The sequence below is a fragment of the Trichophyton rubrum genome (assembly GCF_000151425.1).
Source record: "Trichophyton rubrum CBS 118892 genomic scaffold supercont2.1, whole genome shotgun sequence".
Taxonomy (NCBI): Eukaryota; Fungi; Ascomycota; class Eurotiomycetes; order Onygenales; family Arthrodermataceae; genus Trichophyton; species Trichophyton rubrum.
In genome coordinates, this window is record NW_003456428.1 from 1,909,607 (window position 1) to 1,932,595 (window position 22,989).

The 22,989-nt window shown below is 50.5% G+C and overlaps 2 protein-coding genes across 2 annotated transcripts; both read left to right on the top strand.

Annotated features, from left to right (window-relative positions):
* Nucleotides 1-327: 327 nt before the first annotated feature.
* Nucleotides 328-1,448, top strand: TERG_00726 (uncharacterized protein; the record flags this gene model as incomplete). The annotated part of the gene is made up of 2 exons (XM_003238691.1): nucleotides 328-367; nucleotides 436-1,448. The coding sequence occupies 2 exons, from the start codon at nucleotides 328-330 to the stop codon at nucleotides 1,446-1,448; spliced, it is 1,053 nt and encodes a 350-aa protein (XP_003238739.1).
* A 985-nt stretch (nucleotides 1,449-2,433) lies between these two features.
* On the top strand, nucleotides 2,434-22,022 carry TERG_00727 (uncharacterized protein; the record flags this gene model as incomplete). The annotated part of the gene is made up of 4 exons (XM_003238692.2): nucleotides 2,434-8,543; nucleotides 8,619-17,633; nucleotides 17,700-20,411; nucleotides 20,475-22,022. Exons 1-4 carry the CDS (start codon nucleotides 2,442-2,444, stop codon nucleotides 22,020-22,022), a joined length of 19,377 nt encoding a protein of 6,458 aa, XP_003238740.1. The 5' UTR covers nucleotides 2,434-2,441.
* Nucleotides 22,023-22,989: the final 967 nt, after the last annotated feature.

Here is a 22,989-nt window from a genome sequence, read left to right on the forward strand (position 1 = left end):
GGAGTTGATGGGACCCGAAGGGATTTCCATGTGCAGCTAAGAACAAACTCGGTACGGAGTAAGATATGGATAAAAGCTCGCGTCTTCGAGTGGTGTGAAGAGCTGTTTCGACACGCAGACCTGGTCGGCCGATTGAAGTCGAAGCTTGACTTTGGAGGTTGGCTGGTTAGCTAACTGTGTTTGCGGGAAGGCGATGAGCTTGTGCTTTGGGGGAAACCTGTGGAGCACATGTCAAGTATATAGAGCTTTTGTCTGCTGCTCGACGAAGGAGAGTTGAGTTGCTTCAACCTGCCAGGCTGTTGGCGATCGGTCAAGAAGATAGGCACCATGAGCATCTCGCCCCATAAAGGATGGCTGTCGCGTGAAGGTACGAAGCAGGCTCTCGCTCCAAGCAAGATGGTCACTTAGTGCCACAGTCAACTAACAGAAACTCAGGCTTCACGGCGGATGTCATTGGGCGCATTCTGTCCTCAACTGTTCTCGCACCGCAAGCAACGATATCGCTGCTGTTATTCGCTGGCTACACCTCCCAGGGAAGAAGCCTGATTGCTGACCGGCCTCGCATTTTTACTGCCCTGAAAGCACTGGCCTCAATTGGCCTGCTCAGAATCATCAATGAGTTTCTTAATCGTCAAGCCCTGAACAACTGGACGGCTGATGAGTTTGTCTGGAGACGTGAGATTGCCTTGGTAACCGGAGGAAGTGATGGAATCGGACAGCGGATTGCCCTTCTGCTTGCTCGACGTGGCCTCAAAGTCGTGGTTCTTGATGTCCAGGAGCCTAAATATCGTACACCACCAAACGTCACTTTCTATGAGTGTGACATTACCTCCTCTGCGGCCGTTACAGAAACAGCAGCAGCAATCCGCGCAGACATTGGCGAGCCGACTATCATTGTTAACAATGCCGGCGTACTGAGAACACGACCTTTACTTAAAGGTACGGAGACTGAGACGAGGCTCGCCTTCGAGGTGAATACACTCTCGCACTACGTAATGGCGCGGGAGTTCCTACCAAGCTTGATCCGCCACAACCACGGGATGCTGGTGACCGTTGCCTCGCAAGCTTCGCACGTTGCGTGTTCTAGCATGGTTGACTATGCCGGGACTAAGGCTGCAGCACTAGCTTTCCATGAAGGCATTGCCTCTGAGTTGAAGATACGGTACAAGGCCCCAAAGATACGTACTGTGGTGATTGAACCGGGATTCTGCAAAACCAGCCTTATAGACGGCATGTCATCTGAAGACACATGGTTCCATCCACTTCTTCACCCTGACACGGTGGCGGAGCGGACAGTTGAACAGATACTAACAGGATCCAGTGGAAGGGTTATACTGCCGGGGTCTACTGGGTTCTTTGCTGAGAACATTCACTCCTTGCCCTTCTGGCTTCAGAATTTCATCAGGGATAGATGTGAAATGTCAACACGGACGAGCCACTGCGCTTGACCAGGAGATCTGCTAGCTTTATACATTTTGGATGAATTTGTTTCCTTTTTGGCTGTTTTCTTACTCTTCTTGTATATATTTTGGTTCTTTCGGTATTTGATAATTGGTTATGCCTCACGACGCTTCTGAATTGGTAGGATAATATCAGCGCACCTTGCGACTCTCTCTGGCCAACTTCCTGTCTGCCTGCTTTCCTCCCATATCCAGGTAGACAAGTACCCGATTACTTGCATGCTCATTCACATCCTAGTGGCAACCACCATGTTATCCAGGTCATGTGCAACGTGCAGCATAAAAAAAAAGAGTGCGAGTTCAGCGCAATACGCAAGCTTGATTCTTCTGCCTAACTACTTACGACTCCACGACTTCACGGCCATCTTCCATCATCGCCCTCTCCTACGCCATCTGCGCGTCACCCCTTTTAGCGACCGATGGTTTGAGAAGGATGTCTTATTTGATTGCTGTACTAATATCACGACGACTGCGACGTTTAACGACCTGACGACCCGGAACGAACCTTACGACCGTATATGACTTTTTTACTACGAAAACGACGAAGATTATATCAACTACATCCAACGGTGTCCTGAACTGAAGATCTTTTCACTTACGGCTTCCAGCGCTCTTCTGCTCAGCGTCTTCCGGTGATACTGCTGGGATATCCCCTTGATCTGTGTACTGCTTTTCGCCTTCCGGTTGGGATCGATCGCAGCAGCGCCACCTAGCTTCATCCCCTGCCGGGCTATCGCGGGCAGCCAACCACGGTTTCTTCCCGGGGCTCAGCCGTGGGTCAGGAAGGTCTTGTTTACCGTTTTACCAGCCACCATACAACCAGCTTTGCTAGCCGGGTAAACAAAACACCCAGCACAAAACGACGGCCTCTTCTCTCACGGCTCCCTCGCTCTCACCACACTCCAGCCAACCGACCTACCAACCCACACTCCTTTTCTCCAGACTGTCTCGTCCAGTGGCCGGCCCCAATTCACGAGCAAGATGTTTAAGAGTCTTCTGGGAAGCCAGTCGAGCACTCGATCGTCTGACTCGAGCCGCCATAGACATCGTCGAGATCGCGACGACGACGACGACAGCCGTTCGAAAACCTCATCACACTCTCACCATCGTAAATCGTCTCGCCATCATTCGTCTTCCTCGAAGCACAAGTCTTCACGAAGTGACGATCGTGACGCGGACAGGCATTCGAGCTCAAGACGGTCTTCGCGACGGTATGAGGACGATGACGATGGCGCACGTTCTATCATAGCTCCTAGCGAGATAGCGTCTGAAGCTCCGTCGCGGACGCTGGATGGTGAGAGGGGCACTTTTGGCGATGACCCTAATGACCATTATAAAGAAAGAAGGGCTCGCAGAAGAGGTCATGGCGATGACGATTCGATGCTGGACCAAGACTCGCGAGATCCACGGCGTCGCGAGAGGGAGACCTACCCGGAGGAGCTGAGATATCGTGATGATGCTGCTCCTTCTGCGGTAGGATCTGACTTACGGGATTCTTCACGTCGTGAGAGAGATGTATATTCGGGTGAACCGCGACGACGCTCGCGAGACCGATATAACGACGACGACAGACGAAACAGAAGCAGTCGTCGATATGATGAACCAAGTGCTGATGATAGATACGAACCAGCTACTCGCTCGGAACGACGCAGCCGGACTCTAGATGACCGAGGCATCCCCGAAGACCAGCGGCCAATTGAACCAGCTGGCCGCCGTAGAACCGCAGCTTCTGGCCCTGAGAGATCGCGGTCTCCCTTGTACCCTACTGATACCAACTATCCACCGCCTACGACGTCAGGTCCTGGGGATATACCTCAATCATCGCATCGTTATGCTCCACCTACGTCGGGCTCCTATCCCTCCGCAGATAGTTCTCAGCAACAGCCTTTGATAGGTTCAGCGGCCGAATATTATGGAGACCAGGGCCAGTCGGTCCTGAATCAACCAGGATTCACCCCCAGTGCTATATCACCTTCTGGGCCTGAATACGGCCCTCCTTCAATGCCAATACCCCAATTTGATCAGCATGAAGCTGGACCATCCGGGCCACCCCCTCAGCATGGCACTGGCACTGCGGCACTGGGCGGTATGGCCGCCGGAGCAGCTGGCTACGGAATGAATTCAGCCATGTCCGGAGGATCACCGCACAGCGGACCTTTAAACACATCACCAACTGTTCCAGGAAGCATGCCGGCTGATATGCCCTCCAACTCGCTGCCTAATGCACCGTCTAACACGCTACCAGGCACCTACCACGAATCTCCAACCAATTATGCACCATCTGGATACCCGGAAGACCGGCCTCAACACCATTCATCTTCATCGCACGGGGGCCTTGCCGCACTTGGAGCGACGGCAGGCATTGCAGCTGCAGCGGGTCTGGCAGCAAATGCTTATCACAATCCACACCACAATTCACACGGCAACGGCCAGCAAACGCTTTACCCTCATAACCAACAACAAAATTATACTGGAGGCTTTCAGCAGGGAAATCTTACCTATCAAAGACGCCAACAAGGCCCCTTAAGAAAGTTCGTGGACTTTTGGCGAGATCCTGAAGGCGTGGCACTGTACGAAGAGTACTCTGAAATCACTGGAACCTGTAGGTACTGCTTCGAGCCAGGAACGACCTCACGGGATGCACCACGCAAGCATAATCGGTATCGCCGTAGACCATCCCATGACAGCTTTGGCGGCAGATCCAGAGTCGATAAGTTAAGCCGATATGGTTCCTCTGAGGAAGAAGGCCATCAAAAGAGCTCGAACCGCAAATCTTGGTTGGCTGCTGGCCTGGCTGCATATGTAGGCAAGTCTCTCTTTGACAAGAGGAAAAAGGATAGCCGTGATCGCTCTCCATCCATTCGACGCCCAAAATCATCGTCCTCCTCAAGCGTGGGGGGGAGGGGAGCACCATCTTATGGGCAGGTTACCGTCTCGGAATATTCTCATCCGCCGTCTACAATTGGTGGTGGGCAGAAACTAGATAGATATGATTCCCGGAGTGATGTTTCCAAGCCGTCCATATCTACCCATTCAAGATCTAAATCTGAAGGACACCGACGACGGGATCGATCGCGGTCGTCATCAAGTGATAGCAAGTCTGGCAGATCTGGCCTGAAGACTGCCGCCATTGCAGCCGGTGCACTTGGTACTGCTGCAGCCATGTCATCAGCCAGCCATGCGCGTAAAGAGAGACGGGTACGTGCTGGCAGCCGGAGCAGGTCACCTAGAAAAGCTCGAAGACGTTACTCTTCCTCTTCTAGCTCTTCGATGATTGATATCTCTCGCCCCTCAGCCAAAAAGGGCCTGGCAAGCTTTTCAAATTTCTTTAGCGCACCATCAGAGAAAAGCCGAACGGGCCGAACCAGCCCGCGCAAGAAACAGAGGAACTTTTTTGGCCTTGGATCAACATATTATTCATCTTCGGATGATGCTGACCTTGCGTTTGGTTCTGGGTTTCTTAAGTCGCGGACTTCAAAAAAAGGGAAAGGCCGGAAGCGGGACGAGGACATCGATCATAAGCTCATAGGCCTGGGTGCCACTGCTGCTGGGCTTGCAGCTTCCGCATCAATTGCAAATGGGAGAAGGCATCATGGCCTGATTGCAGTCAAGGAGCGAAAATCCAAACACGAAGCACCTGCTGACGATGTTTGGGAATCTGTGTCCAATGAATCATCTTCTGCTGATTCTGGCCTGGCATATGGAGGGCCATCATCCAACAGTCGAGATTCCTTTACGTCTGACTCTGGAACTTCAAAGTGGCGATGGCGATGGGGTTCTTCAAAGAGGAAGAAGGTATCGCAACCTCTGGAATACCCCAATAAAAAGGATGGTTATGGACGCAACTCCCAGACCTCTTTCGCTCCGCCATCTAGTAGCTACAGCCTCCCGTCCATGCAGAATGTCGACCCTATCCCAGCTTCTGAACAATCATTGACACCGTACCGTGATGGGCGCAATTCAACTGGTGCCCCGTCGGCTTTCGACACAACCAAGCCAATGCGCATTTCTCACTCAGAAAATACGGAACTTGACCAGCCAAAGCCGGTAGCCCCCATATCTGACTCGTTCTACACCCGGGGGGACCATGAAAGCGAAAAGCCAAAGCCTATCTTCAAGGAAATCGCCCCTGCTGTGGCAGGTGCTGTAGCGGGCGCGGCGTTGATAGGAACAGCGCACGAGTACTACAATGATCACCCCTTAAAGGATTCTAAAGGACCTGTTACAGCTGGTGTATCCAAGCCCAAGGACATATCGTCGGCTCAGAGTAATCGAGAGCACCACGACTCCTACAATGATGCAGGCCCAGTAAAGCATCGGCAGAATCAAATTATGCCACCTCCGCCTGCTTCGTTTCCAGGTAAATACGACCAAGGGCCACCGGCGGATGATGTGAAAGTGGACCGGTCTAGAAAAGCAAGGGATGATAGCAATATATCTACGGAGAAAGCAGAACGAAGAAGAAGAAACTCTTCCCCTGCCTTGGAAGACCACTACACTTATGTCACCCCGTCAGATCTATCTAAGCGCAGCTCTGCAGGAAAAGGCGTCCACTTTGATTTGACCAAGGAGCAGCAAGACAAGGAGATGCGCCAGCTAGAGTTGGAAGGTGAAAAAGCGGCCAGCCGCTACCAGCGAGATGAAGAACCAGCGTCAGACCCAGAGAGTCGGATATCCAAGTCTAAACGACTTCATCGCCCAGAGATATCCCCGCCACTCCCTGATGAAAAATTCGAGGAGCCTCTTAGTGACAAGGACACAGAATCATGGTCTATGCCTGCTCGGGTTGCCTTTCCCGTCCTCTCCGGTGCTGCCGCTGTAGCGGCCGATCGCATAATCGACGAAAAGAAGCGTAAAAGGGAAGAGCGCCGCAAAGAGCGCCGCGGCTATTCTGAATCTGAGGCTGGATCATCGGCCGTCTCGAGACAGCGATTTGATTCGCCTGACCGCCGCTTCGTTGAGGAACCCGGGGAACTAGCTGAGAAGCCGCTTCCAAACCCCAAGACCAAGCCAACTTATGAGAACTATGCGACCTATTTCGCACCTCCAGAGCTTCGTGGTGAATCCAGCGCAGAGTCAGTCCCTGAATCAACACCAGTACCCAAACCCGGGGCAGCCAAATTTCGTGTTATTGAGCCTCGATCTAGCCCACTTGATACCGAGCTGACGAGGGCCGAATCAACCAAGCGTACAAACTTGCCCTGGCCAGTTCCTGATCTGAACCTCATTGAACCTACACCACCTCAAAGTAGGACTAGTTCTGTTCTGGGCCATAGTGGTGAGACAAAGGACCTCCCAGTTGCCGACCCCATTGTGACTGTTCCTGAACACACTGCTGCTCAGGAAGATCGGGATGATACCCATGATAGTGTACGGAATAAAAAAGCTGCACATACTGCAGCTCCAGAAACCCCTCGCCCTGGTGTTCCTGGAGCGGCAAAGAAACTGAGCAGCGATGGGGATATGAAGATTATCCCTTCCAAGGCTGGAGCTAGAGAACTCCCCCCCAGCCCCGAAATTCCTTCGCCGCCTCAACATATGCCTGGTGAGTTTGGGGATGACATCGATTTTGCTGCTACACTTGCTGCCGGCACAGCGATGTCAGGTTTCGACCCCTCCATTGTCACCGATAATCCCACTTATCATCGCCGCGCCTCACCTCCCAGGTCGGAGGGGGGTCGTAGGGATATGCATGAGGACGCTCAAGTATCTCATGCCCGTCACATTTCTGAGCGGGAGCCACTTCCGCTAGCCAGTAAGGAGGAAGTGCAGATTGTCCCCACCCATCAAATAAAAGGATCCCCGAGTGAAGCAGGTCAAGGTACTTTTGCTCGAGACATGCAAGGTCTGCCATCTAAAGATGCCGACAGTCCTCCAGTACCTGAAGTCACAGCTGCAAAGCTTAGCAGGAAAGACAAGAAGAAACAGAAGGCTGTGCAGAAGAAGAGCAGAAATGCTGGCGAGAAGGATCTTGAACTAGATTGGGAAGAACAGCCTGCCATTACTCCATCAAAGTCTACTGAAGCGAGCCGCGAGGTAAGATCTGGCAACATTAACGAGCCAAATGCCGCCAGTCGAGACTTGTTTGATGCAGATGACAAACCGGGTAAGGCTCATTGTGATCTTTCTTCCGAGGGAATGGTAAATGAGCATGAAAAAGCGCCTGGGTATGAAAGAGAGACATGGAAAGATGCAGAGGAAGATATACGGCCTCGCGACAACTCGACTAAGACAAAGCTGGTGGACATAAGCTCTCCAGTTCGCGAGTTCGGCGGTCAATTACCGGATAATAAACCTCATGCTTCAATGCCGGGGGACTTCGAGGACGTATGGGCTGATATTGGTCCTGTTGGTGGAAAGGATAAGCCTTTTGTTCCTGCAGACAAGGGTCCAGCGGACGAACCTGAGCTCGCAACCGCTGAGAAATCCGAGAAGAAATCAAAAGGGAAGAGCAAACAGGGAGCTGCTGATGAACCTGGCCCTATCGCAAACGAGACCGCGGGAACTTCTACGCGTGAGTTTGAGATAGACGAACCCGTTGATCGGAACGTCGAGTCTAGCACTGCCGCGTCTGCTCCTGACATTGTTGGACTAGAAAGGGGAAAGTCCAAATCAAAACGGCGCTCAAAACGATATGCTGAACTCATTGATTCCCGTCCAGAGGTTGGCGACAGCTCCAAGCTAGATGATGACAATGTATCCGTGGTCTCTCGGGCTAAGTCAGAGGCAGCAAAGGATTCCGCAAAGGGTAGTGATAAGTCTCGGGGTTTCTTTGGACTATTCGGATCTTCTTCATCTGCGGACAAGAAGAGTTCCAGGCAAGAAAGGGACCGATCACCTCCACCATCAGAAGTCTCAACAAGTTCAAAGAAGAAGAAGAAGTCGAAGAAAGATCGCCTTGTTGATGAAGATGCCATGAAAGCCGACGACAATGACTTGCCGGCATCACGAGATATTGAATCAGTAAACGCAGATGACGCAGATAATGACAATCAACAAAGGCAGAAAAGTAAAGATCGGAAGAAAGACCGTAAAAATCGATATGAGCAGATAGTCGAATCTGGAAAAGCAACTGATGATGAAGTATGTAACTACTAATAGGTTCTTTTTTTCTCTTAATAATGCCATTTTTTCTCTCTTGCTGACAGGAACTCTCAGGACAAAAATCGACATGATACCAGTAGACAAGCAAAGAACGACACTTTAGACAAAGAGCAGCCCTCCGGGCCTTTTTTAGATGATAGCCCAGGAATAACTTCTGTGCCTACAGGTACTTTTGAGCAGGCTCCGGCAGCCGCTGCTGAGAAAGCATCTGTTGGCGTCTCGGCCCCAATATCTACCTTTCCTTTGCCGCTAAACCTGCCGTCTCGTGGCCGGAGCCGTTCTGTTACTCCCTTGCCTGGGGAGAAAGTAGTTGATTTGCCTACACAGTCTCATAGCAGACCTTCATCCAGGTCACGGTCGCCCCCGGATACCGCAAAGCGAATATCATGGCGAGGAGGGTTCAATTTTGGAGACCCCAACAGCTCTCCCACTGCAATTCCCATTCAGCTCCGCCGACCACCATCAACCCCTGAAAGAGGAGCTCATGATGGCCAGGTTTCTCCGAGCAGGCCTAAATCTGGACACAAGCGGCCAAAGTCCACCGAGTTCAAGACGAATCGTGAGTTTAGACCATTATGGCTTGTCGAACGGCATACCAGCAAAACGGAACTGCCTGAAGAAGAGACATACCCATCACTTCCCTCCAGTAAATCGACGTCTCGAATGTCGTCGGTCGAAGATTTACGGGCCAAAGCGCTTGAAAACGAAGAATCTGCGGATATATTCTCAACCCCAAGACGCCGACCATCGTTGCATGTTGCTACTAACGACTCTTCTCTTGACGTAGATATCCTAGGTTCTCAGCAAGCCACCCCGACTGCGCATTCCTTCAGACCTCAGGACCGGAGGCCAAAGGAGAAGCCGAAGTATGAGTTCCATTCACCGTCTGAGCTCCTGGAGGGCCCGATGTCGTCTCGATCCGCACTGGGCGATGTTCCACAATCTCCGGATGGCACAGTTATTCCTGACGATAAGATTCAAGAAACGGAGTTTATGGATCTTCAGAACCTTCCACCTCTACCTGAGTCTCCAGTCCGTGAAGACTCTAAATCTCGTGAGTTGGATATCACCCCAGAAGTCAGTCAGAATGTGCAGTCAACCTCTCATGAGCCTGGAGTACAAGCAGCAGAAATCCCAGCAGAAACTCTGTCAGAATCGACCTCCCTTGAACACCTCCCTCCGCTTCCTGATAGCCGCCCGTCTACTCCCACTGCTGTTCAGGGAGTGGAAACGGAGGTGCTGGCGGAGGATATGGATCGTTCGTTGACTCCCCGGCCTACACATCGTGAACTCGATGAGGCCCCAGCCAATATCCCTACCATGATCTCGGCTCCAGACTCAGGCCATGCCACGCCAACTCAGCTTTCGCCAACATATCGTGCGAGTGAGGCCAGTGAATATGAATCTTTTGATGAGGATCATTTCGTAGATGCCAGTAGCCAGGCACCTATGAGCCCATCTTATCAGAAAGATATCAACTCACCAATTACGCCTACTCAATTACCAGATGATCCCGAGCCTCATGGAGCAGTTACCCCTCTCACTTCTGCTACCGCGTTTTCCGCCCATGGCGTTCCTGATGAAGGTAGCATTTCCAAAGATACAGATTCTGAATATGTGATGACAGTAACAAAAGATGACAATCTTGGAGAGAAACCAAAGCCTAGTTCTGGAAGTATCAATGATTCTGAACTTGAGCTTCTATCCGAAAGAGCAAAGGAACCTGAAAATGAGACAGAAGCCCCAGCACGATCGAAATCTAAAAAGAACAAGAAAAAGAAGAGAAAGAACCTTAATGTAGAGACTACTTCTACCTTCCAATCTGAAGAACCTGAGGTTCGTTCTGCTGCGGAACCGGCTCCTGAACATGTTTCTGGGAGTCAGACTGAAGAAAAGGCCCCTTTGGGTATCTCGACTGATACCATCTCCATCTCTACCACGGCCACCGATCATGTCCCAAGCGAAGAGCCAGCCCTCTCTACTGGTATTGACGAAGAAAGCTGCCTGGAATCCGTAAAAGAAGACCCAGTTGCTGGACCAGTTGCCAATAAGTCTAAGAAAGGCAAAAATAAGAAAGGACGGAAAAACAAGTCTGAGATAGATTCTGTTGAAAAGCCAAGTCAGGAACCCGATGAATCTTCGGCAAGTACCCGGAAGGATGACTTCGCTACCACGCAGGACGAAGACTTGGAGAATCCTAAAAGAGACATAGTGGGCGCTCAGTTAGACGATACTGTGATCCATTCAGCATCTGACATCAATTCTCAATTGCAATATGCCCGCCCTGGTGTTGTGGATGCCATCCCTCCAATGGCAGACCTTCCGGATACAGAACAGGACCTCAAAGAATATCCCGGCTCAGGGGAAGTTCTTGCAGCAGATGTTCCTTTACCAATCGCTGATCTTGAAGAAATTGAGGCTCTCAACCTTGTTCTTGATGAGCCAGAGCCCACTGCAGCACCAATGGCGCAAAAAGAAGACCATCTGAGAGATAATCCTGCGTCTCTTCCTCTCAGCCCTGAGCAGAAACCGCAAGATATACCACTCCCCCTTCCTAGTGCAGAGGAAGCCGATCTTCTTGAAAAAACGAACGACATGAGCGCAAATGAACCAGCTCAACTAGATGGAATTTCGGCTGTTACGGACCCTTCATTTCTCCATGAACCTCCAGTGACTGAAGTCGCTCCGCTTCTTGCAGATGCAGATATACACGAAATAGAGAGCGGGGGGAGAGGACAACCTGAAGACCCAGAACCTGCTGCATGGATGGCTCGGATTCCCATAGGCAATGCAAATCATGAGTCAAATTTCCCGACAACTATGGATGTCCATGGCCACGGACAGCTCCTCCCAAAGCTCGAAGAAGAGATCCTTCCAACGCCCTTTTCTGCGAATCAAGTAGACGAAAAGGACATACACAGTGGTACCGACATATTCTTTGACGCTGCCCGGGATGTGGATGCTCTAGCCAAGCACGAACTTCCGGATGAGCTGGCGGACAAGGTGCCGGAACCTAATACCCCTGCCATTAAGTCCGAGGAGCTTGCAGAACCCGAGCCAAAGCAGAAGAAAAAGAAAGGCAAAAAGGGTAGAAAGGACCGCGAGAATTCTGCATCGATTGACAACATTGAAGCATCAGCATCCACGGAAAAGTCACTTGCGGAATCACCTGAAGTACCGGTGAGATCTAACGAAACGGAGGAGGCTCCAACTGTCGCTCGGAATGAAGAGACTGTTGAGCAGCCGTCCACTGAAGAGGGATCTCTCTCTGCAAAAAGTGTCGAGACATTAACCCTGTCAACAAACGACGACGCTAATGCGGCCGAACCTGGAGTCATAGCCAATGATACACCACCACATATTTCTGGCGACAACGGCTCTCAAGATGTGCGGTCAATGTCGAAGCAGTCCAAGAAGCAAAAGAAAAAGGACAAGAAAAAGCAAGCATCGCTGGCCAGCATGCTAGATGAGACTGTTCCTGAGGCAAGCAATGTCGAAGAGGACATTGAAAAGAGCACATTGGCGGTTCATGATAAAACAACAGCCAGCGAAGAAATCGGCCAAGACCAGCCAGTAAATAAGGGAGAGAGCGATATACCCATTGTTACTCCTGTTCTCTTCGAAGAGCCGAAGAGTACCCGGGTTGACATTCCGGTCGATGAAGTAGAGCCACCCAAAGAGGATACGTTGCCGACTGATGCTAAGCTCGAAGTGCCTACTCAGGTAGACGTAAGGGACGAAAGAGCTGTCGAGGAAGCCTCTAATATCATCAAAGCCACCGAAGGAAGTGAAGCCATGCGATTCAATCTCCCTGATGAAGCAGCGAAATCGACTGAGGAAACTGCAGTTAAACCTACTAAAGCCAAGAAGGATAAAAAGGGGAAGAAGGGCAAAAAGAACCAGGAAGTCCTATCTCTAGAAGATGAAGATCAGAGCTCGGAGAAAACCAAACCTGCCGATGGGCAGCCACCGCTGACTTTGGAGGTTGAACCATCTACTCTAGGAAGCCCCCTTGCCGAAGAAAAGCCCACGAAACCTGTCAGTAGTCTATCAATGGATATCAATGACGTCCCTGTGGAAACTCAGGTTGAAAAGGCATTAACAGGCAAGGAAAAGAAAAAACGCAATAAGAACCGCAGTGTATCAACTATCGATGAAGCCCAGCCTGTTCAGCAATCCTCTTCAACGGATGTTCCTGAAGCTGATACTGAGGCTCAAGGCTCTCTTCCACTGGAGGTCCAAGATGATCCTCAGAATACTGAAGTCACTGAGCCTTTGGCTGAAGCACCATCAGTCGTTGATAAGCTACCAACTGAGTCTGAGCCTATCGAAATCTTACAAGAACAAGAACTAGTCAGCGACAACATCCCAATGGATTCGCAGGCCTCAGAACAAGTAGCCGAGCAGCCACTAGATGTCGACGGCTCGAGGACAGAACACCGGCCTTCAGAGCCATCAACCAGAACTGCTTCAGAGATTAACGATACACTTGAAGGGCCACAGGCCTTGGAAGCCCACAATAATGACAATCTGCTGGAAGCTGAACCCCGATCTCTGGAGGATTTAACTCTGCACCAGCCTTCGCCGTTTGAATCTACGCCAGCCGAACCCCGACCTTTAGTCGAGGAGCCATCTGAAACTTTCAAAGAGCCCTCTGCGCCTGCCGATAAGCCCGGGGTATCAGAGCCACTAGATGGGAAACCGGCAAATTCCGACAAGCTTTCAATGGAAGCGTCTGGTGAGAAGTCTCTACCAGTGAAGGGTAAAAAGAAGAAAAAGCGGAATCAATCGCAGTCTTTGGACGAGGAACCTCAAGCCGCTGAATCATCATCTCTAATGCAACTGACGAAGCAATTTTTAATAACTACAGTGTCTAATCCCGAGAAGGATGCACCAGCAGAACAGCGGGACGATGAACCGCTTGAAACTTTGGGAAACAGAGAAGTACATGTTCAGCAGGACGTGCAAACCAAGCCAGCAGAAGACAAGCTGCAGCCAATTGACATTTCATCCTTAGAAGCTCCTGTTGATACCCCTCTCGCCCCTAAGGAAAAGAAGAGGAAGAGGAAGAAGAAGGGCCAATCAATATCTATCGACGAGGAACCAAAAGCCACAGAGACCCTAGCTCCTGTTAATGATTTATCGGCAGACCCTCTTAAAGATACTCCAAAGGAAAGCTTGCGGGATGTTGAAGCTCAGGAGGATTTCTGTGTGGATAAACATTTTCAGAATCAAGAAGAGAAGCCTCCAAATCCTCAGGATGGCAGCTATCAATACACGAAGCCACCTGTTTCCATTGAAGATTCTTCCGCCGAAACTCTCCAGGATATGCCTTTAGAGTCCCAACCGTACGAGAGTATGGCTCTTGTTGAAGACACGCCGGTAAACCCGGGCTCCTCTAAAGCACGACAAGGTGAACCTAATAATATTCCCCAGGACAAGCAGCCAGAAACTCAGCAAACTGGGGATTCCCATTCCATTGAGGGTGGACCCATTATAATTCTAGAGGACAAACCACCTGAAGTCACCAAGTCTGTGGAAGGCGAGCAGCCAAAATCCATCCCATCTGATGTTTTAGAGCATGAACCTAAAAACATTATGGGCGAAAACCAACCAGAACCCAAACTTTCTGATCCCCAGGATCCCCTCCCCGCTGAACTAACAGACGACAAGCGACTAGATGCCCATAATGTTAGCATTCAAGAAGAGCAAGAAGGTGCACCTGTTGTCCCTCACGAGACACAGGCACAATCTCAAATTGAAAGCTCTGAAGCAAAGGTTGATTCCGCTGAACTTGAGGATGACAGTCGTCTCAAACCTCAGAGTGACCAATCAGCCAAGAACCAAAAGAGCGATGCAGTAGAATCTCACGAAGAACAATCAACAGACATTGTGGGCAAAGCTTCTATGGAGCCGCCAATGGAGCTGACTTCTACATCTAAAGATAAGAAGAAAAAGAAAAAGAAGAAGGGTCAATCCAAAGCTCTGGACGACGATACTGAAGTTATAGAAACACCAGCGCCTGTAGATCAACTCCATGCAGACGCCGTGGACCCGCCTGTACCAGAAACGCCAATCGAAAAGCCTCTTACCGCGAAGGAGAAGAAAAAGCTGAAGAAGCATCAAAAGAAATTGTCTCTGGAACAGGAATCTCAACCGGCAACAACGCCTGGTGTTGTTGATACGCTCTCCGTGGAAACCCAGAAAGAACAAGACTTGGAGGTAGATACAAGTTTACCTAACTCCGGGGGGACCCATGTTGAGTACCCTTTGCTGGACCAGGGGTTTGAAAAAGACCAGGAAACACCACCGCACTTGAAAGGGCAGCTTATACCCGAGAAGACAGGGCAACCTTCTGAAGTTCTTGCCGTCGGGCCCTCAACTGAAGAGTCCCTGGTGATAGGTAACGATTTGCCAGAGCAACATACCGACAAACCTTTATCTGCGAAAGAAAGGAAAAAGAAGAAGAGGCAAGACAAGGCAACAACTTCTTCGGAAGACGAGCCTGTGGCCGAAGAGGAATCAGTTTCCCGCGAAAGTACCCTGGATGAGGCATACGGCACTGAGTCGATGCCAGAAGAGCAAACTCCTGAGAAACCCGTCTCGGCGAAGGAAAAGAAGAAAAAGAAAAAGAAGAACCAGGAGGATCAAGCTGCAGGAGAAGAATTCTTACCTAAGCCTGAGGAGGTCCCAGGGACCTCGGAAAGTATGTCAGTCGGATTCTTTGCCCAGGAGGCGCAGGACGTTGACAACACTCCGGCAGAGGCCCCTTTCGAACAGCCTTTGGCTGCGAAGGAAAAGAAGAAAGGGAAAAAGGGCAAGAAAACGAAGCAGCAATCCGTGGATTGGACAGATGAGGTGCCCCAAACCCCCCAGGAGGTTGAAATACCGAGAGAATGTCAGGCAGAGGCCTCGATTCCAACCGACTCTACTGCCACCACAGCAGTTATACCTTCGGCTGAACCACCGCAAGAGAATATCAAAGACAAACCCCAAGGTCCGAAGGAGCAGCCCACCGATGTAGCTTCCGCCCAACCAGGCATGGTAGAAATGCATATCGGACGCACTGATCCCAGAATAGCCGAGCCACAAGGAGACGGCGGTGAAGTTGACACTGGCAATCCAGACGAGGACGGTAAAGAATTTCAACTCTCTAATTCTCAAAAGAAGAACAAAAGTAAGAAAAAGGCTGAAGTTTCTTGTTGGACTGATGAAATTCCGCCTACGCAGGTTGACAATGGGCCTGCAATCCATCCTACAGAGCTTGAATCCCAGCAACGATCGTTACCCTTTGATGAAGAATCTCTCAAACAACCTGACACTGCCGCCAATGCCTCGGATGCTCTACGAAATGACGCCTTAGACAATCTTGCTGCTACCGACGCGGACCTGGCTGTATCGGAATACAAGCCATCACATTCCCTGGCTAATGTTGATGGCCAACCCGAGGATGTATTAATTGTTAAGGAGAAACCTATGGAAACACCAGTTAACAATGCCACTAGACCCGATATGATTCCTTTGCCGGAATCAGCGGGAGAAACCGCAGAACAACACCTGGCCCCTGAGAAGACTCAAGAAGGTACCAAAGTATCCATGGAGATTCAAAGCACCGGACCGGGGCCATCTCTCGACGATCAGGTCATGGAAAACATCCAAGAGAGTGCCACTGAGAATCCTGCCGATGAATCGCTACCTGACAAGATTAGAGGCTTATCATCAACTGGTCTAGGAGACGCCCTTACCGACCCTTCAATACCTGAACTACAAGATCAGTCGATATCGTCAAGACCAGATGCCGAGGGTAGGCTAGTGGACTTGGGTGTCACCGGAGGATTGATAGGTACAACATATTCTGAACCCATCAAGGAGCAGGAAATCCAGGTTAGCAAGAATGAACCCAAAATTCCAGAATCCGGACCGATTGATTTCACAATTTCGGAGAAGATTTATGAACATCCGCCTCCAGAGCAGTCCCAAGCCGAAATCTCTGATGCCATGCAAGAGACACCGACCGAGCTACCCAAACCGGAAGAACCCGGCCTTGCCCTTGCATCTACGGAACAATCAACAGCTGATGACAATGATTCCGCAGCTACCCCTTTTGATCGTCATACCACTGATGATGTCCCGGTCAGCACTATCCCTCAACTTGCAACTGTGTCTGATGAAACCCCAGCCCGAGATACAAGCAAGGTGTCCAAGAAGGAGAAAAAGAAGAAAAAGAAAAAGGGTGTGATGTTGGAGGGAGAACCTGCTGTTGCCCCTGAGTTACCAGAGATCAAAATGCAAACTTTACCTGAGGGCCCTAGCGCTCCAGAGCCTCTCATTGCCAACATGGAGGAAGAGCCACAGCGAACACTTTCAAAAAAGGATCAGAAAGCTGCAAAAAAGAAGGCTCGCGGGGCTGTAGCCGATGTTGTCAAGTCGGGTTTCAAGGAGGATGTAGAAGCATTTACTTCTACCCCAAATGTCCCTAACATCACAGCTGACATTACTGAAACCACCGATTTCAACAAGGTTGATGATGCTCCAATGACAGCAGAACCTGCTGAAGCCGGTATCGAGCAAACTCATGGATTGGAAACACAACCCATCTCTACGGCCATGACAGTTGATTCTGCTAGAAAAGATATTGTAACTCCACCTATTCCATCATTGCTGGATAAACTGGCAGAACCGGAGCCAGTCGGAGCAGCGGCAAAGATCAGCCATGAACCTACGTGGGATGAAGGCTCAGGACCAAGAAAAAATCCAAAGAAACAAAAGAAACGCGCTAAAGGTACGGTTACTTCTCAGACGGAGACGGATGCCCCAGACGAATTGAAAGGTCCTGAACCAGAAATACAACTGGTGAGGGAAGAACCAGCTCAGGAGACAGCTTTATCGGGCCAATCTTCTAAGGGAAATAAGAAAATGAAAAAGAAGGATGTTCAAGGTTTGAGTGGTGATGTTGAAGCCCCAGTTGCGGAAGAAAAAGAGATTGACACACACACCATCGGCGAGCCTGTCTGTCCCAATGTTGACATGCCTGTTGCTGGCGAGGCTGCAAGCCCAAATGAGGATGAGGTATGGCCAACTATTGACTGGGATGATATCCATGAAAATGTATCTAATACTGTTCCGTACGCTCAGGTTAACAACAAACGAGAGATGGACACGGCGTCGTTGGATCTTCAACTTTCTGGTGACCATGAAGTCATCAATGATACCCCGGAAATTCAGCACACAGTGCTCCCCAAGACAATGACACCGGGCATTGGAGACTTCAGTGAAGATACGGCTCCTAAAGGTGATGACGTTTCGGAAGAAAAACCGATAGAAACTTTTCCCAGGGAAACTAGACAAAAACCCAAAGGAGGAAGCATGAGCGAGATTCTAGACACCGGGATTCCTCAGTCAGCTGCCGAAACAGTGGTCTTTGGGGGTGTAGCAGTAGAAGAGCGTGGACCGGACCAAGAAGTCCCCTTTGGAGAGAAAATTAGCGCGAAGGTTGTGCCCATGAGCCATCAAACATCGCAGCATGTAAAAGATTCGGCTATGGAGATTGATATTTGCTTCAAGGAAGACTCGCAGCTAGCAGTCATGGAAAATACAGCTGTGGACGACAGTACTAATAAGGATGTGCCAATGAAAGACTTGGGCGCAGAGCCCTCAGTTGAACAAGCAGCAAGTGGCTTCCATGATTCACAAGAACCAGCCATGACATTATCACAGGAAACCCAAGGCACAGAACCCATCTTGGACACGGGAGCTTCGCCGGTGGGAACCGAGAATTCTCCACATTTAGCAGACAATGGAGAAACGGTAGTACTTCACGACATTTCTATCGGCCCATGGCAAGGCGAAGAAACCTGGCAATTAGGAGAAGGGAAGGGGGAAAGGGTGAAGAAGAGCAAGAAATCCAAAGGCAAGGGGAAGCCACTCAGGAAAGACCAGGCTGAGACTGAGGCTCCATTGTTTGAAACGCAGGAGCTTCAAGCTCCATCAAGTGCGATGCATGAAATGACTAGATCGGTTGAGCCTGTCACTGGCCTGACCCCAGAGCAGCCAGAGGACGCTGTACCAAGTCAAAAGAGGGGGAAGCTTAAAGCGAAGGGTTCTGTGGCAGAAGATCTTGGATTGACCGAGGCCACAGAGATAGGAAGTCAAGAGCTAGCCATACCTCAGCAGGACACTCTAAAAATCCCTGATCCATTGTCTGAACTTGTACCTGAGTTTGTATCAGGGCCCTCAACAGAGCCACCTCCAGAGGATGAAGGTGCCTTTCTGACAACGGACGAAAAGGAAAATACACCCAAGAACAAGAGAAACGAAAGGCCAGCGGTAGTTGAAACTGAACAGCCCAAAGACTTACCGCTCCCCAAATCTGTTGTTGAACCAGATATTCCAGCTGAAGTACGTGCGGCAACACCAAACGCCTTAAGGGAGGAGATTCCTGAACCAGAAGCCGATTTTCTCCCTAATGTCACCAAGAGGAAAGGAAAGAAGACCAAAATCAAGGGCAAACGTCCAGGAAACATAGAATCTACGATTGAGACAGGAGAAAGGCACTCAGAGGCGACTCGTGAGCTATCAAAGGAGCCAGAGGAGCTCGTCAAATCCAATGGGCCTGATTTCCCGTCCAAAATAGAGCCAGGGAGCGGATTAGAAGAAGATATCTCACCCTCAGTGAAAAGCAAGGTGAAGAAAAACAAGAAAAATATCAAAATGCAACACCCTGAGGACCTCGCCGCTCATACCGCAAAAACACAGTTACTAACACCTGAGCCTGAGCTTGCTACTAAACCTGCATCCTTAGAATCATTAGAGGCACCTGACTGGTCGCGAAAACATGAGTCGCACCTTGGAGGTGACAAGGCAGCACGTCAGGGTACCGGTCCATCAGAAGACTCGACGATATCTCAGGCTTTTGATATCGGTGCCCCTGGGAATGAACCTTCTGGCGCGGATCTGGAGCCTGCCTACCAGGCGCCCGAGGATGTTCAAGTGTTAGACAAGTCAATGGCTGAACCCGAGGCAACGATACCGACTCCTAAACGTGAATACAATGACGACCCTTTTTCAGTTGAATCAAGTTCCAAGGAGCGTTCTTCTGCCCTGTTATTCCACTCTTCACCATCCACCCGAGACTTCGGCTATATGACCCTAGCAACCCATGCAATACACAACCAGCATGAAGAACGTCCATCTACGCCTACTCCAATGCATCTACACAAGTCTATAGAAACAGACAAGCCACTGGATCTCGCTGATGACACAACTCCCCATGCACTCCTCTCTACCCCTGAGAAGGAGATTTTAGAATCAACCACGGCTAAAGATATCGCATCCAAGGCCACCGAGCAAGCTCGACCATCCCTCGAACCTCCATCTCTCTTCGGAGGACCATACGGGCTGGCTGAACGGGAAAGGTCTGTCTCTAGATCGGTATCTCCTCCCAAGACGCCGCTGGGCACGATCGAGGAGCACTCGGCTATATCTGCACCGTACGAAGCCCAACACTCTCCAGCCTTCCCCCAGCTTACCCCGGACGCTGCCCCTGCTAGCCACGGGCCTGAGAAGAAGCAGCACGCCCAGCCACAGACCTGGGCGACCCCGGCCGTCAACCCAGTCCACACCCCTGAATCGACACCTCCCAAGCTACGTCGGGTTAAAAGCCGCCGCAGCTCCGACCTTAAAGCGGCGAGCGAACGTGACCTCCGGCGCGGAAGAACTCGCACTCCGTCCCCCAGCCTCTCGCATTTGGAAGACGAAGAAGCGCGCCAACTTCCATCGTCCTCAACGTATGACCCAGTCACAGACAAGGGCAAAGCGCCGCTGCGAGGCATGGCTGCCGATGTCTATGTAAGTTGACGATCTCATCCATGGATGCGAGTAACTAGTTCTGTCGCTAACGCATCTCCATAGGAAGGATGGGGCGATGTCCAGGGCGCCCCGCCGCTCTCACCTACTCGCCCGCCCAGCGTGCGCCGGCGCCGCAGTCTACAGCGCCTCCAGGAGCTCGAAACTCGTCTTGACCAGCTTGTATCGGAAAACCGCCTGCTAGGCTCCTCCAAAGCCGCTGCCGAAAAGGCAATTGAGAGCCATGCCGTCGCTCAACGTCAACATGCGCGCGCACTAGAGGCACGTGACCAGACAATCCAAAACAAGGAATTGGAGATACAACAGCTGCAGAAGTCCTCAGACTGGCTCAAGAAGGAGATTACCAGGCTGACAGAGGTCAATGAAGGGCTTGCTGCTGCCAATGCTAGCTACGCGGCCTCCCGTGGCCTCGATGGTGGCGACAAGTCGAACTACAAGGAAGAGTGGGAGAAGTCGCAGCGAGAGCTGGAGAAGGTTCGTGCGCAATATGCACAGTTATCCTCAGGCCTAGAGCAAATGGTCAAGCATGAAGTCGGCACTGCACTTGCAGATAAGGACGCCGAAATCCAGCTGCTGCGAGACAACTTGGCTGATGCCCAGGACAAGATCAAGGAGCTTCAGGAGCAAATCCAGGCCTCAGCCAAGGATGACATTCTCGTCTTCCACGATGAGGATTACTTTGACAATGCCTGTCAGAAACTATGTCAACACGTCCAGCAGTGGGTCTTAAGGTTCTCTAAATTCTCGGATATGCGCGTTTGCCGCACCACCAGTGTCCTCCGCGACGAGAAGATTGTTGACCGTTTTGAGAATGCAATCCTCGATGGAACCGATGTCGATACGTACCTTTCCGATCGTGTTGGGCGAAGAGACGTGTTCATGTCCGTTGCCATGACCATGATGTGGGAGTACATCTTTACGCGATACCTCTTCGGAATGGACAGAGAACAACGACAGAAGCTGAAGACCCTCGAGAAACACTTATCCGAAGTCGGTCCACCAAACGCTGTTCACAAGTGGCGAGCTACCACTTTGACTCTTCTCTCCAAACGACCTTCTTTCAAAGAGCTTCGCTCACAAGATACCGAAGCTGTGGTCCAAGAAATCTATCGCACTCTCTCAAAACTACTTCCACCCCCTCATGAATTAGAGAAAACTGTCCTGGATTCTCTTCGCAACGTGATGCGGTCCGCAGTCGATCTTTCGATCAAAATGCGCACCCAACGCGCAGAATATATCATGTTGCCCCCCCTCCAGCCAGAATACGACACCAACGGCGAACTCCTCCGAAAAGTCTACTTCAATGCTGCTCTCATGAACGAACGCAGTGGCGAAACAACATCGAATGAAGAACTAGAGGCACAGCGTGCAGTCGTTCGCATGGTCCTTTTTCCCTTGGTTGTCAAGAAAGGCAGCGATGAAGGCGATGGTGACGAGGAAATAGTCGTTTGTCCTGCCCAGGTCCTTGTTGCAAGGCCTCCAAAAGAAAGAAAGTCGTCCAAGGGCCTGAGTGCGGATAGACAAAGCATTCGGTCGACCCAAAGCTTCCCGTCTATTAGTATGGCCCCGAGCAACCCGAGTAACATAATATGAGGCGTCACACTCTCATTAACGGATTCACTCCGGGTATGCTCTTGATAACATTCCCTCCTTGCACACTCTCACGAATACATTGAAAAATGGGAAATCACGGCGTTTCTGAGGATTTTATCTTTCATATCTTCTTTCTGGATACAGTGTTTGGACGGGATGAACAGGATCGATATCTGGCATTTGGGTACTTTACACGGAGTTTCGTTAATCTTTTATGTTTTTCTTTCTTTTTCTTTTTTTTTCCCTTCACTTCATGTTCCAATATGTTTAACTAATGGCTCTCTTTTGTTGCTTGGATAACGATGACGAGGCCCACGACGTCTTGCACAACACATTTCTTGTATTTAACTTGGATAACAGGAGATTAATAGATTTTATGACCTTCAACTATGGCTACTTTCTTCAACTCACTTTACACTTTTTCCCGGCAAGCAACAGCCTGTTCTGATACCGGATCGGCAATGCAGTTTCGATCGTTCCAAGCCGATCCCCAGGTCCAACAGGTTGAGCAGGATGACACAAAATAGAAATGATGCATAATAACTTGCCAATGATAGGCGCACTTCCGCCGCCGGCTGCATGGAAGAGGAGTCCGGGCCTTTCAGGTGGAACTTGATACCCGAGTCAGCTTGGGGGCTGTAAATTAGGGTTTGAACCGGCACTACCAGCCAGCGAAAAACCCTTCAACCATCGACGTCATCCTTGGGGTCATCGATTGCTAGCAACCAAACTCCAACTCATCTCTCTGTTCCATGCCGAACTTCACCCCCTTTCCCACTTGCCATCAACCTGCATACGGCTTCAAAGTACCCTAAACTCGTGAGGATCTCGGCCGGGACTCCGCAGATGATATTCAGCATCTCCGTAGTCAATATCTCTTCCTCAGACGGTCTAGCCTAAAGATGGATCCCACCAACAGTGTCATGGGGGCAGAAAGAAGTGCGCCCAAAAAAAGAAGACACAGAGC